This window comes from Neolamprologus brichardi, chromosome 5 (assembly GCF_056152115.1).
Source record: "Neolamprologus brichardi isolate AB-2024 chromosome 5, ASM5615211v1, whole genome shotgun sequence".
Lineage (NCBI taxonomy): Eukaryota > Metazoa > Chordata > Actinopteri > Cichliformes > Cichlidae > Neolamprologus > Neolamprologus brichardi.
In genome coordinates, this window is record NC_142108.1 from 15,830,050 (window position 1) to 15,845,160 (window position 15,111).

The following is a 15,111-nucleotide window of genomic DNA, read 5'->3' on the forward strand; positions in this document are numbered from 1 at the left end:
GGGAATCGGTAGAGTCAGATATTAAACTATCGGCAATTTTTCAGCTTTTTGGTGCAAAATATGGATGATCTCCAGTCTCACCGATTCTCACGTTAAGCAACACGTTACAGTTTGCAGCATCCAAACTTTTCTTTTTTCTTAATTTCTTAAATACAAAGCTCATACTTCACATACATGAGTAAATAAAAACCAAGAAAAATGTGTTCTTTATACAATCAAGCATTTTTTTTAATCACTCTAATTGTTGTGAATTTTTTCCTGCAGATGTCTTTTAACAATCTCAGCTTGTCTCGTGATTTATTTACGAGACAAGCTGAGATTAGCATAGTTCTGTCTTTAGCTGCAAAGCTGCCTTGTGTTGAATATATGAACAAATCTAGCTTACTCTGTTGTTGTTTTTTAGGGCCCGAGCACTGAGAGTGCGAAGGCCCTATTGTATCTGCTCCGTTTCTTCTTCTTATTATTATTATTTTAAATTGTTGTTCATTTTGTTTTCTGGCTCAGAATCGGCCTGTGGGGAACATTGGATAAACAGAAATGTCTTTTCTGGTTGAGCTGATGAAACCCCAGTTAACAAAACTGGTTAAAAAATAATTTCATCACAAGCCAGGAGGGGAATTTTCTCTGGAGCTGCCTGAATTCTCTTTGAGTTGGAACCAAAAAAAAATTCACAATGCAGGAAAAACCCTGATGTAAACAAATAAGTAATTTAATTTACTTAACCATGTTTGAACTTGCAGTATTTTATTAGTTTGGTAACAGTGAGCTGTTAGTGGTGACCAGACCGTGTAGATTAGAGCTGTTTTACACACAGCACACGTTCTTTAATTTACTGTTGCTCTCTGGTTTAAAAAAAAAAAAGAGTGAGTCGGTGAGCTCCTCTGCGCTGACCCCTGACAAATGACGTCACATAGCCACAGGGGTCAAAACAGCTGGCCAGGGGTCACTGAGAACGTCAGGGCCAGCGAGTTTTCCATGGTAGTATCTCACGCTTTAATGTAAAAACAACATACAGATGGATTGAGATTATTGAATCCAAAAACATGTGGTCAGAGCTTTCAATTTAAAATGATGTACAGGATGTGCAAAAAGGGACAAATTTTACATTTTCTTTAGTCACAAAACCACAGAAACCATTTATTTAGTTGAATCTACAAAAATGGTAACGATAACCCAGTTTGACAGACATAAAATAATATTTTGTACTAATAAGATGATTCACCAAGGCTGTTAGTTGAACTTTGGTATATCTCAGCATGGTGTGATGTGGTGTTCTTAAAGGAAACGGAGGAAACTTAAAATGTGTAATGAGCTGCCTATGCTTATGTTTCTGTAGAGAGCAAAGCAGTCTTTGACTCATGTTAGTGCAACTCTTTTGAGACCAAACTTGTTTTACTATGAGGGAGAACGTTCTTGGGCCAAACAAACATGATGGGTGGCTCAATGAAGCATTCATCAGCTCTGTACATGGACTCTGTTAGTTAAAGGGGGATTTTCAAGAAGCAGTCAGAGCTGTGCTTACATTAAGTTTAAACCTTTAGAGAGGAGCCTCTCTGCTGGCTTTTTTCCCTACAAAAATAACTGGTTAGTAACTTATTTTGGAAAATAAATGTTATTGCTAATGAATGAGATCAGCTCTTTGATATGTCCTAATGCTGGGCATGAGTTGTTACGCCATGTGTTGTGTTTGCAGCTGGAGGAAGGGCACACGGGCCGTCTGGAGCGCACCGAGGACCTGTGGCTGCGTGTGAGGAAGGACCACGCCCCTCGACTGGCCCGCCTGTCTTTGGAGAGCCGCTCTCTGAGGGATGTGCTGCTGCACGGTGAGTCGCCACCAAATTCCTCTGTCGTTTCCACAAACAGGCACAGTGCACTCACACGTTTCTGCTAAACTGTGGCTCTGTCAAGTTCTAAATCTGAACTTAACTAATTTAACTCCAAGATGTGTCCCTGCTTGAATGAAAAGTATAAATTTTAGGTCATGGGGGGAAAAACGCAGGGAGACTTTCCACTCCCAGTAGATGAAACTGTACAGTGAAGGTCACTGTATAATTGAGTGTGAGTACACTACTTAAAAATAGGCAAATCTAATTTAGAAACACAATAAGTGACTGGTTAAAATACTCAGACACTGGCAAAGTTTCAGACTTAGCTTCAAAGCTGCATTTCTAAACACAATCTTATTATCTGCAATTCTTTTTTTTTTTTTCTCCCTTTCTTCTCACAGGCAAGCCCAAGCTCGGGCGGGAGTTGGGTCGGGGTCAGTACGGCGTTGTGTATTTGTGTGACAGCTGGGGAGGACACTACCCATGTGCACTAAAGTCCGTGGTCCCGCCTGACGATAAACATTGGAACGACCTGGCTTTAGAGTTTCACTACACACGGTGAGTTATTAGGAACAAGTGTTTGAACACAGTCGCGTCTTCACACCAAACAGCTGGCTCCAAATGCATCGCAGCTTTACTCGCGCTCAGCAGCTGTGACTAAGAAAGCTTCTCAGGCAGCAGGTGCATTCATCAAGAGCAGAGCTCTGCTTATAGAACATGACAGGCTGCCTGTTTTCAAGGCCAAACTCCACCCAGCTTATAGAAAAGTCATTTTGGCTGTTGAAGCCTTGAAGCTCTTTTGTGTCATGTCAGTGTTTATTTTTAAAGATGACAGCATGAGTTCGTTAGCACAGTTAATGCTTGTGCGCTATAACCGCCTCAGCTCTGAGGAATTCTGGAATCTCCAAAACTTTGCAGAGGCGAATTTATCAAAGGCAAACAAGGTCGACTTCAAGATAACAGTAGTATAAGCAGAAGAAGGTGGACGGCGGGTGGGAAGTAAACATTTTATGATTTTATAGCTAAAATATATTTTTTCCCTCCCCTTTCCTTGGGTGTGTGCGTCTCCTCAGGTCACTGCCCAAACATGAGAGGCTGGTCGACCTGCACGGCTCTGTGATTGATTACACCTACGGAGACGGCTCCAGCATATCTGTGCTGCTTATCATGGAGCGGCTGCACCGAGACCTCTACACAGGCTTGAAGGTGACTCGATAAAGCAGCGAATAACAGAGATCTTAGGTCATTGCTTTATAGGAGCAACTCCGTACTCTTCTACTCTGCTCTTTACATCCTGTTAAGTCTCCAGTTTCTCTCTCTCTGTTGTTTTTGTCCGTCCCTGCCAGGCTGGTTTATCACTGAAGGAGAGACTGCAGATTGCTCTGGATGTGGTGGAGGGGATCCGTTTCCTCCATGGTCAGGGTCTCCTGCACAGAGACATAAAGCTAAAAAATGTTCTGGTAAGTTCAGATCAGCTGTCAGTTAGACCGGTTATAGTCTGTGACTGTGTAGCTCTATCAGAACACTATATTATCAAAGTGGCCCACGTTCATAAAATAAATGGCACAGTTGATCTGAAATGACACCTTTCCAAGCACAGAAGAAAATGCACTCCATAGGTTCAGCATCATACAATTACAATAATCTCTACATCGATTACTCACCTGTGATCTGAGTCACAAATATAAACAGTCTGATTACACTAATAAAATGCAAACAGCTGTATGTCTGTTTCCACTGTAAATAATAGTAAATGGGCAGAGTGCTGACAGAAAAACACCACAAGGAAAATACAGCATGTCTCAGGTTTGCAAAAGACCACCTGGATGTTCTCCACACATTCTGGCTAAAGGTTTTACAGACGGGTGCAAAAATGGAGAAAAGTAAATGTAAATCTCAGGTTGCGTTGTTTGTGGGAATGCACAAACCGTCTGGACGGTAGTATGTTCAAGTGTTAGTGCAACAACAGGTCAGCAGCTTTTGGAAAATGCACTCTTACATCTGCTTGGGAAGATTCCCTCCTGTCTGCAAAAGAGGATGTGATCCAGTCTCTTAATGCTTTAATGTTGAAGTGGGTCAGAGATGATCCTTCCTCTATTTCTTTGTGGAAATCTGTAATCTCAGAGGTTGTGAATATGGAAGAACGTGATCAGTGGAACGTCTGTTGATTTATAATCTGGAATTGAATAGATGACACGGATGATCGCCACCTTTTTGGTCTAAAGTACGTAGACTGGATTTATGGACTAGTTGTTGTATTTCACTATATAAAACGGGCCCTGTGCAAGTGCGGAGTATTGTCTCATTGCATTACTGATGTCACAGCTTCAGTTTAACAGCATCACTGTAGCGTTGTTTGATAGTTTTTTGTAGTTTGTTCTTTTATCTTTCCCAAATTTAATAAACAGAATTGTGAGAAAAATGAACAAAACTTCATCCTGGCTCTGAAGTCTGTATTCAATGAGGAAACAGTTAATTCAGTGCACAAAATTAAATTATCAGAGTGGTTGTAGAGATGCTGTGGCATGGTCTGCCCAGGGTTAAATCAGGAAATCTCATAAATATTGGACAGCTTTGCAGGGAGAAACTTTCCTAAATTTGTCCTTTGTGTTGTGTTCGTTCTACAAGGAGCATCTGGTGGAGGTTGTTGCTGCTGAATGAGGTTCCACAAGTTAGTAAAATCAAGAGTTTTCTTAGTTTTTGCAGCCTTCACATTAAATGCATGTGATGATAAAAGTGTTCAACAGATGCAAGTTCAGTTTGATTGTTATTAGTGTAGTTTGATTTAACTTTGTTAATAGCTGTAGCCAACATTAGAAGTACAGTTTCCAATCTTTATTTTAAACATTCAAGTAACAAGTGTTAATGCACATAAAAAAAATGAATAAACATGAATCAAAGAAAGCTTCGAAAAATAAGTTGACCCCTTTTTGTTTGGAAAAGCGTAGGAGGAATCACATGCTTGTTAATGCCTGCTCCTGTCTAGCAGATCTTGTTTGTATACCTGTTTTGATTATACAATTGAAAATATACACGCATGCTTATAAATAAATATAAAATTACAGACTGCAGCACAATAGCTATGCATGCGTCCTACAGCTGGACTCTTACAACGTGCTGTGTGCACGAATGCTCTCAGGTGACTGTAAACTCGGCCTTCGCAGAAAGATCAGACCACATTTTTATGAGCGAAAATTTAATTACTGCAGTATTTTCTACTTGATTAGATAACCATCTCTTTGCTTTTTCTAGTTGGACAAACAAAATCGGGCAAAGATCACCGACCTGGGCTTCTGTAAACCAGAAGCCATGATGTCTGGCAGCATAGTAGGAACTCCCATCCACATGGCTCCAGAGCTGTTTACAGGTATGATGATGGGGCAGTGCATTAAAAAAGAAACCTTGCCATTTTACTCACTGAAGAAGACAGCAGAGTTATAAGAGCAGGAAGTCATAACTGCAGCTTGTTTTGTGTGTCAGGTTTTAACTTCACTGTGGCTCGTCTCCCGACAGGAAAATATGACAACTCTGTCGACGTCTACGCCTTTGGGATCCTGTTCTGGTACCTGTGCACCGGTTCAGTGAAACTTCCAGAGGCTTTTGAGAAATGTTCCAGCAAGGATCAGCTCTGGAACAACGTTAAAAAAGGTAAACGGCCCTAACACCTTAGAATCACATGAGCCTAGGTGGTGGACTTGGACTCATTTAATAACTTTGAATCTTGGAGAATACAAATCTTAGTTTAGTTTGCAAATTTGGGAGAGAGTTTTTTTTTTTTAATCCCAAAACAAAATGTACACTACAGTGCCAAAAGTATTCACTCACACATCCAAATCATTGAATTCAGGTATTCTAGTTACTTCAACAACCACAGGTGTATAAAATCAGGCACGTAGGCATGCAGACTTCTTCTACAAAGTTAGTGAAGGAATGGGTCGCTCTCAGGAGCTTAGTGAATTCCAACGTGGTGCCATGATAGGACGCCACCTATGCAACAAGTCCAGCTGTTTCCTCACTACTAAATATTCCACAGTCAGCTGTTAGTGGTATTATAACAAAGTAGAAGCAATTGGGAATGACAGCAACTCGGCCATGAAGTGGTAGGTAGGGATGGGTATCGTTTAGATTTTATCCGATACCGGTGCCAAACCGGTACTTTTGAAACGGTGCCGGTGCTTAAAGAATGGAGAACATAAAATTGGTCCAAAAACCTCTCATGTTCAGCTGTTTTTTTTTGTAAAAAGATAACAATGTTAGCCTTTTCTGCAGCTATGGGGCATATATGGTATCACTCTTGGCTGGAAGCAGAGCTTAAACAATGGAAAAAACAAACTTTGTCCAAAAACCTCTCATGTTTAACTGTTTTCCACTTTTTCTTTGGTCATTTTAGCCTTTTTGGCCAGGGTGAAGGGAGTATCTGCCATCAAAGAAGACAGCCGCATGTAACTACGACGGTGTTTGCTAGTTCACCTTACGTGCATTAATGTAATAACGTGGTTAGCCTACTCAACGTAAATTACACACGGGCAACATTAAGCTACTCACGCAGAGAAGAACAGCTGCTGCTCATCCTTCATCATTTCTGCTACACTGGATGGGGTTGGGGCCAGGACTCTAATCTTCGGGTTTTTGGGGGATGTTTTTAACTCCGGGTCCGATAACAGGCAACCCACCCGCAGTAGATGTGCTCGGTGTGAGGTCTCGCAGCAAACTATCAAATACGGCGCATTTCTCGGCTTTTAAAAAAAATGCTATGCGTCGCCAGGTGTTTCATCGGATTTGAGGTGTTACCTCCTTTGACAGTATCACAGTGTCACCTTAAAGCACTTGTTGCAGGCTGGTGAGTTTGCATATTTTGCTGTGAAGTACAGCCAGACTTTTGACCGCTTCGCCTTGGGCATTTTTAATCTGTAGCTCTGCTCTGAAAGAACGTACCTACCTGGGCCCGCCTACTATCCTCGGAAACGTAAAATGATTGGCTAGAATCTAAAGTGTAGCACAGCTCAGGAAAAAAAAAAAAGCACCGAAATAAAGCACCGAAATGTGTGCTGCTTTTCGGTCTGGTTACTACCGTTTATGACAGAACCGGTACCCATCCCTAGTGGTAGGTCATGTAAGGAAGTGTAACTGTCACTGCTGAACACACAGATAATCTGTTGATTGTCAAACAGGGTGAATATTTGAGGAAATCTTTGGATCGCTCGTGTTTCGGCCAGAGACTCACTTGTATCCATGTTGTCCTCCATCAGGTTCCAGACCAGAGCGCGTGCCTACTTTTGACGAAGAGTGTTGGCAGCTGATGGAGGCCTGCTGGAACGGGGACCCCTCCCAGAGACCCCTTCTTGGTATCGTTGAGCCGAGCCTGCAAAGTATTATGAAGCGGCTCTGCAACTGCAACTCGCAGCAGAAAAGCAGCAGCCTGGAGGACTCAAACTGAATACACTCCAGACAAACTAACACGTGTGTGTGTGATAGAGATACTGTTTGGAAAAGTATTTTTGTTGTATTTATGAAGAATGGAGCTGAACGGAGAATTTCGGAAAACCAGGCACCATTTACAAAAACAAAAAAAGATGTCCAAGTTGACCTCCCTGTTTCACACTTGTTGCATTTACATTATTTATGAGATGTTGACCAGAAGTTTGCAAATACGTGTTTTATTGATTGTGTGTAATTGATTTGTATACAAACTCTACTATTTGCTTGTTGCTGCACTGCTAATTGCTACTTTGTCATAGAAATGTTACTAGGTTCAAAGTGTTTTAAAAAGTAGTCCATTCCCAGTATTATGAAAAAAATATAAAATTAATTTTAGATTGTATTTAAACTGAACATGTCTGTCTATACAAGCACATCTTTTTTTTAAATAAAATTATCTGTTACAACCAATCAATCATGTTGCAGATTCATTTTTAAGTCAATTTTAGGAAACAAGTTTTTAAGAAGTTTTTAGTAGAAATTGACTTTTGGGGACATTTTCTTGCGGCAGTAAATCCTCATGCTGATGCAAAGGCAAAGGCTCATCACCAACCATCCAGTATTGAAAGGCTGTTTTACAACTGATTGTTAAATATTCTTATTGTTTTTTAATGTAACACTTTTTTTTCTTTCTTGCATTTGAGGACTTTTCTCAGGGAAAATTATAATTCAAATGTTTAATAAGCAGTGCTTTTCGAAGATATTGAGTTTGTGCATTCATTTCAGAAGCAGCTGGAGCTCCAGACAGAAAGCAGGTAAAGAGCATTAGCACCATCTAGTGGGCTACAGGCTTGAGTTGTAATATTGAGAGACAAGTTTGGAAAGTTATGGGTGACTCGTGGCACAAAGCTCATACAGTACATGATAAGAAAACAACCCAAATTCATCCAGCTCCATTTAAAAGTCCTAACCTAGTCTCTCAGAAAAGTTCCCTAATATATTATAAATAATAAACAGATTAAAATATCTGAGTGATGAATCACCAATAACTGCAATCATACTTTCCATCAATTTTGTTTTTAGAATGATTATTTTAGCCTTTATTGGACAGAGGTCCGTCAAACCCAGGCCAATTGTGGTCACCTGTGCAAACAAATGATCTATAAAAACACCTTTTATGTCTGTTTTGTGGTAGTTACAATCTTAAGTTAACCTGCTTGTCATCAGATCATGGTTCACGACCAGATCAGGATATCCGGTGTTATATTTTTATTTCGGTATAAACTTGACTGTGCGTCTGTTTTTAAATACATAAACACAAATCTGGCTTTTTTTTTTTTTGATGTCTTCTTTTAAACCATAATCAAACATTTTTCTTGTGTGTGGTGATTTTATAGCAACAGACCTGAACTTTAAAGCATGAACTTAAAAACAAAAATGAAAGGAATGAATGACTGTGTTCCCAGCACTCAGTTTTTTCTGTCTGGCAGCTCATCTCTGAGAGTGGCCTAGCAATGACGCCACTGTTAACCCTGCAATCCAAAGGTTAGAAGAAAAAAAAAAAACAGTTTTTAAAAAATGAAAAATGTAGTTACAGTTAAAAGGTTTACCAGTGAAATAGCAGCTCACATGTCTAGCTTAGCTTAGCATAAAAAGCAAAAATAAAACAACATGACTCCCAACAGGCCACATGAGGACCTGGGACTGTTGTGGAGGCCCTTTCTAATAAGGGTGCGGCCCTCCATGACAGTCCCAGCTCCTTATGTGGCCCTTTAGGAAAAACTAGTCGCCCACCACTGCCATGGCTTTTCTCAGCTGCCTCTGGACTGCTGCAGGTGGAGGTTAAAGTCCCCACTAAACACTTAATATATAAAGTAAAACTATTGTTTTTACAATTTGTCATTTTAATGTTAGAAAAAACACGGAGATAACATCTGTTTCAATAATCATAGCTGTCAGGCTGAGCTCCATTACCATTTTTATCTAAAATAACCATTTCCTGGCTGTGGATGACTCATTTTTCTAGCTCTCAAGACATAAAAGCACACTTTTCCAAATTCCAAAAAGATTCCAGTGATGTTCATTTATAAGAACACAACAACACTCTAATTTCTAAAGTTAAAGTGTGTAAGTGTGATCAACTCTTTTTTCTTTTTAGAGAATATAACCCATGCGTGACAGCTGCAAACAGCTGTACTGAAGGACTATCAAACTAACACATCTGAAACGCAGCGTTACCTGAACTGGCTCCAATAAACAGGCCGAAACGACGGGAATGGTAGAAAACAGTTTAATCAGTACAAACAGGAGCGGCAGAATGAAAGACAATCCTCTGTTTGGACACCAGTGTTATAACACCATGACTGACGTGGTAGTGTTGGCATGAAATTTATACATTAAACTCATATGGTTGGTAAAAAATGGCTTCACATCAATCTCAGTAGTTACTCATAAGAGACTTTTTTTTCTCTCAGGTATCAAGAGTATTTCCTAAAACCAAGGTCTGAACGTGTGTACATATTTACTAACATTTAACGATATGTTCTCAATTCATTTACAGGCCACTCTGTACAGTAAAAATGAATTACAGCTCAAATTTGCATGTATTTAATTACTTTACAAAAGACACAAGCTTCGCTGCTAGTCTATAAAATACAGCTGTTTAGTCACTGAACTCAGATGTGTGCGTCCCTCGGATAAAACAATGAAAAATTCCCACATCCGTAAAAAAAAAAAAGACGTGCTCTCAGTGGCTTAAAAAAAAGTGTATCAAAAGTCCTTTGAGTCTTTACTTTTTAAGGTCTGCACATACAGGTTTGTTCCCACCTGTGGCCTCTGGAAACACCCTTCAGTAATCAGTAGCTTACATGGAGAATCCAGGCAGATGGAGTCAGTCTTAGTGAGCAGCTCACGGTCCACGAACACGCAAAGAGCCTCTGAGGACGACCCGCACTCGAGCGTGTTGCGTCTCTTGGATATTTTCAGGCCTGTAAAACCTCAACAACCTGAGTCTGAAGTCATCGAACGTCAGACGGGCAGAGACGGCAACAGCTCCAGTGACCAGAGAGACGGCACAAAACACAGCAGTAGATGAAAATGGAAAATTTCCCTGAATGTTTGCAAGTGTACAACTAAATGAGCCTGAAAGTATGACTTCTTTTTATTATCTGTCATCAAAACGATATAAAAATCCTGGAAAAATAAACAAAGTTGGAAAAAAACATGGACCACCAGCCAATCAGGACAGTAAATCAAAAAAAAAGTGCATTTCTTCAAGTATGTAAACAAAACCGTTTCTTTAAAGGGAGAGTGAGGCTTGTTGTGTGAGGGTGCGGGCGGGGTGGTGGCGCAGGGACTCCTGAAGTTTTGGCACACGTGTATGAACTCGCACGCACACATAAACTCCTTCAGACGACGAGAGGGGAAGGGGGAATTCCTTCTTTCCACAGTTTATCAAAGGGGAAATCCAGTGCTTCCTGTTTGCAGTCACTCTATGACCTGCAAAGACACACCCCTCCGTCAGCAAGGTCACATGGAGGTGTTGCAGTGGCTGCTGGGAAAACAGGGTGGGTACGATGAAGATGAATCAGAGGATGATGGGATGGAGAGACAAGTGTTGGAAACGAATGCAATAAATTAAAAAAAGGAAATAAAAATGACAATGAAACACACACACACAGACAGATACACACACAGATACACACACGGGCTGTGAGGGGTGACCGAAAAAATGATGCACCAATCTGAAGACAGTGATCCTGATTGTTTCTGAATGAGGATCAGAGCTTCATGGGATAAAACTAAAGAATAAAAATCTGAGATTTTTGGAAAGAGAAAAAGGGGGTAAAGAAGGCTGGTTAGTAAACTGGAATTCACACTGCTGTGAATAATGACTGCATTTCAAAATCTTTAAAGTACCTTTTAATGAATAGAAAAGTGTTTACGTCTGAACCAGCCGTGGGCCACTGGTTTTATACAGTTTCATAGTAAAAGATTTCCTCTCTTCTTGCTGGATCTCCAGGTTTTTGTCTACATGATCACAAATAATTTCTGTGCCTTTTTCAAATACTTTTAATGTGCAAATTTGACGATCTGTCTGAATCCTCTTTGCAGTGAACCTTCTCCTAACTGAGAAACTTTTCTAGCATCCGTCTGTATCAAATCTTTGGCCTGATTAGTTCTCCTACTAGAACAAGAGTAAGGTCACTTTTAATTTTTCTTAACAGCTGCTAAAAAAAGACTTAATAAAATCCTATGGATAGGTGTGCAGGATCTTTAACTATCACTATGTTTACATTTATGGCACTAAAGCTTTCATTACCCTGTGAAAATCGTCACCTATCACTGCGTTTACAGTTAAACTGACTTCATGATCAGTGACACTGAGACGCCATTTAACAAGCAGTTTTATAAATGTGGTATTTTTGGCTTGTTGTTCCAGAAATCTCAAACTGTGTGTAAAAACCACACTTAAGAGTACTGTGTATGAGTCTTGAGCCCCACTGTTATTTCTGTATATGTTGTATATGTTCTGTATATGGATGACTGAGAACCTTCACAGACATATTCTGTATATGTTTTTAGACAATAGCTGCGGCGATTTATTGAAACACGCAAACATAAATGTAAATATAGCAAAGTTTGTACAGTTTTTAACGTGTTTCGAAATCAATATTTGCTACGATCTCCTTTATTCTTCAGTCTGAACTCTCTCTCTTCTGGCCATAACTAAGACCTCGAGAAAGTCTGCAGAACTCAAAGTAAAATATAAATGGGACTCAAGACATTTGCGCAGTATTATTCACATGTTGCACATGCACATGTTGTCTTTGCTTTATTCTGTACTAGTAAGATGTGTTTGCGTGAAGCACTAAGCTGCCTTAAAACAATGACAGAAAGCTGCCGATGTCCAGAACAGAGAAAAGGAGCGATGGCAGTAAAACTGACATTTAAAATAGAAAAGGTCTAAACTGCTCCTTTAAACATGATGGCCACAGAAATTTATTACATATATAATATAGTGATTATTCCAAAAATATATTGATCTTTAAGGTCAGTGCCTATAGTGATAATATTTTAGACTTAAGTGAACTCTTTGAGCCCACACTGACTTTCACTGTGTACAGGATATCAGGAATGGTGCTGTCTTCATTTGGTTTCACGTTAACATTTAAGCGGTTCGAGTGGAAACGACACAGACTACCAGGAATGAAAACGACCACTGATGGCAGCAAGACTCATAATTTGACACAGACAGCTGAACGAAACACTGAACGACTCCAGCAACAAACAGCGGACACACACGTAGGCGACGACACTGATGCGTTTGCATGAGTGAGTTTCCCTTTTCTCAGAATCTGATGCTGGTTTTCATCTGTATCGACTTCCTGATACTCACTCTGATCCCGATGAGTCGCCGTCCACTGTCCCCGCCTTGATGCTCAGGGCGACCCCGTTCAGCTGGTCAGGCAAGCTGCGTTTAGCCGAGGCCACTCGACTTTCACTAGAGGAAGATCCATGAGGGGACGCCGTACCCGGAGCGTTTTCGCACAGTTCATTGTTGATGCGGTTGAAGCTGTTCCTCTCCACGATGGGAGAGAGCTGCTTCTTCTTTAGGATCCCTGGACAGGGGTAAGATTTGGTTTGTGTCAGAGGTTTAGCTTATTTATTTAATAATGGTCAAGCTAAAGCTCTGAGGTTTGGATGAGCTTACCTTTGTGAGGGTGGGCGCTGAAGTTCGGCAGACTAGGCAGCAGCACCGTCACGCTTTCCTTTGTTCTGTCGTCTGATAATAACCGGGGGTCGCGGACGATTGGCTCCTGATTGGCCAGCCCTTCCATCTTCGCTCTGTCTCCACCCGTGAGCTCGCTGTCACTCACTGTGGCAGCGTACTCTCCGGGCCAGTACAGCTTATTCAGACCGTTGTCTGGAAAACAAAAACAATTTACATCCAAAAGCGAATCCAATTTTCTTGTACTGGATTCTTATTATACATGTACACAAATACACACAAATTATACACTTTTCTTTCTGGAACAATGTCCTTTGGACAGATGAGACCGGAGTGGAGATGTTTGGTCATAATGCATATCACCATGTTTGAAATCCAAACACAGCACATCAGCCCAAACACCTCAGACCAACTGTCAACCATGGTGGGGGAAGGGTGGTGATTTGGGCTTGTTTTTCATGCATGGGACCTGAGCAGTCACCGAGTTGCTCATGAATTCCTCTCCTCTGTCCGACAGCTAAAGCTCGACTGAACACGTGAACATGCAAAAGAACAACAACGCCAAGCAAAAAAGAAAATAAAGTAAGGTGTTGCACCGATTCAGACCTCAACGCGACTGAAATCCTGTGTGTGACCATGAAAGAGCTGTGTGTAAATGAATGCCTGCAAAGCTCAATGAATAGAAGCAACACGGTAAAGACGACTGAGGCAAAACTCCTCGACAATAATGTGAGACTGAACGTCACGCAGAAAACTATTACGTCAACCTGCTGAATCGTGGCGTGCATTTCGCCTTAGGTAAATAAATACTGACCCATTGTGTCGTGTCATGTTTTTTTGATAATCGCAGCTTGTATCGACCTCATTTTAAGACCTGCTAAGGACTATGTGACTTTTTTATATTCCTTCTAAGACTTTAGAACAGGGGAGGTGGTACAGCCTGTCCTCCATGTAGTTCATAAGTGCACTTTCTTTTCACTCTGACTGTTTGACTGCTTTTCAGAAAGTAAACCATTTTGTGGTGTGACTTTAGTGTAAAAGCAATACATGTGAACAGGTTCAGGAGAGCACCTTGACTGAGTGGTTGGGGTCTCTTGGCGACATTGGATGCCAGATTTTCCCAGCATTCCTCTGGCGGGAGGGGGCCCTCCTCGTCCTCGCTGTCAGAGGAGTGAGTGGAAGCGTAGGAGCCGCTCTGGTCGTCCTCCAGAGACAGGTCGCTGTCCGAGTCGCTGTCGTGATCTAAACATTGACGGGTTAGCGTCAGTGAAAAACGAATCCAGTGACTCCATCAGTGCAAAAGTGGGAGAGTGAAGAACAGATTTGAGGAAAATGAGCACGCTACCGTCCAAGTGCTCCTTAGTTTCATGGAAGAGCGACGTGTGGTCATTGAGAGCGATGTGTGCCTGACTGTTACTCAACCCGTCGTCACTGAGAAGATGGAAACAGTTCAGTTCACTTACTCAGTCCGTCACTCAGCACACTCATAGTAGTTTTTTATTAAGTGGTTTCCTCACCGGAGGACAAATGGCACGTAGCTCTGCTGGCTCTTCCCGCTCTGCATGGTGCCGTTCAGCGACACGCTGGATTCGCCGAAGGGGAGGTGGTACAACCTCCCGTCCATGTAGTTCGTGTTGCATTTATAGCTCTGGAGTTGGAGGCAAGAGGCAGGCAGAGAAACATGTTATAAAAATACGATGCAGAGTTATTTCAGATGTAAAGAACATAACAGGGAGTTTATTGTTCCTGCAATTTTTTTGTACAGATGCTAAGAAACAAACTTGGATCAGAGAGAAAAAAATTTATTCTTTAAATAATATTTAAACTGGTCTGTCATGTGAACTTGTCTCTGTTTAGTCATTTGAAGGATACATCACACTCTAAAAGACTCTAAGTGAAGACAACCAGTAAAGGACTTATTTATAAAAGAGATTTTCCCATTTACAAGAAATGTTCTGCTGATCCAAGTCGGATTTTTTCAGAATTTTGTAACCTTGCAGCTTCTTAATGAAAACATTTCCACCCTTTCTCCAATAAGCCACCGGATCTATCTCTAAATCTACAATTGAAGAAGATCTGTCACGAATCGACTGTACAGCCACACTGGAGTATCAAAGAGAGGCCTGGCAAGAGGAT

General features: G+C 41.0%; 2 protein-coding genes across 4 annotated transcripts in view; one reads left to right on the forward strand and one right to left on the reverse strand.

The window, feature by feature from the left end:
* dstyk (dual serine/threonine and tyrosine protein kinase) overlaps positions 1 to 7,715 on the forward strand; it is a 30,759-nt gene extending 23,044 nt beyond the window's left edge. The window contains exons 8-14 of the mRNA XM_006783400.3: positions 1,694 to 1,823; positions 2,228 to 2,384; positions 2,900 to 3,032; positions 3,173 to 3,286; positions 5,079 to 5,193; positions 5,340 to 5,474; positions 7,076 to 7,715. Of these exons, the coding sequence (XP_006783463.1) occupies positions 1,694 to 1,823; positions 2,228 to 2,384; positions 2,900 to 3,032; positions 3,173 to 3,286; positions 5,079 to 5,193; positions 5,340 to 5,474; positions 7,076 to 7,263 (972 nt within the window). The 3' untranslated portion in view covers positions 7,264 to 7,715. The remainder of the gene's footprint in view (positions 1 to 1,693; positions 1,824 to 2,227; positions 2,385 to 2,899; positions 3,033 to 3,172; positions 3,287 to 5,078; positions 5,194 to 5,339; positions 5,475 to 7,075) is intronic.
* Positions 7,716 to 9,527: 1,812 nt separating this feature from the next.
* Positions 9,528 to 15,111, reverse strand: part of celsr2 (cadherin, EGF LAG seven-pass G-type receptor 2) — a 70,091-nt gene continuing 64,507 nt past the window's right edge. Inside the window, exons 29-34 of one of the 3 annotated variants that reach the window (XM_006783399.3) lie at positions 14,493 to 14,623; positions 14,321 to 14,406; positions 14,047 to 14,217; positions 12,958 to 13,170; positions 12,643 to 12,865; positions 9,528 to 10,742 (exon numbers count right to left, since the gene is read on the reverse strand). In XM_006783399.3, the coding sequence (XP_006783462.2) occupies positions 10,736 to 10,742; positions 12,643 to 12,865; positions 12,958 to 13,170; positions 14,047 to 14,217; positions 14,321 to 14,406; positions 14,493 to 14,623 (831 nt within the window). In that variant the 3' untranslated portion in view covers positions 9,528 to 10,735. Of the gene's footprint in view, positions 10,798 to 12,642; positions 12,866 to 12,957; positions 13,171 to 14,046; positions 14,218 to 14,320; positions 14,407 to 14,492; positions 14,624 to 15,111 lie in introns of all 3 variants that reach the window. The other 2 variants (XM_035904082.2, XM_035904077.2) reach the window with 2 other exon arrangements.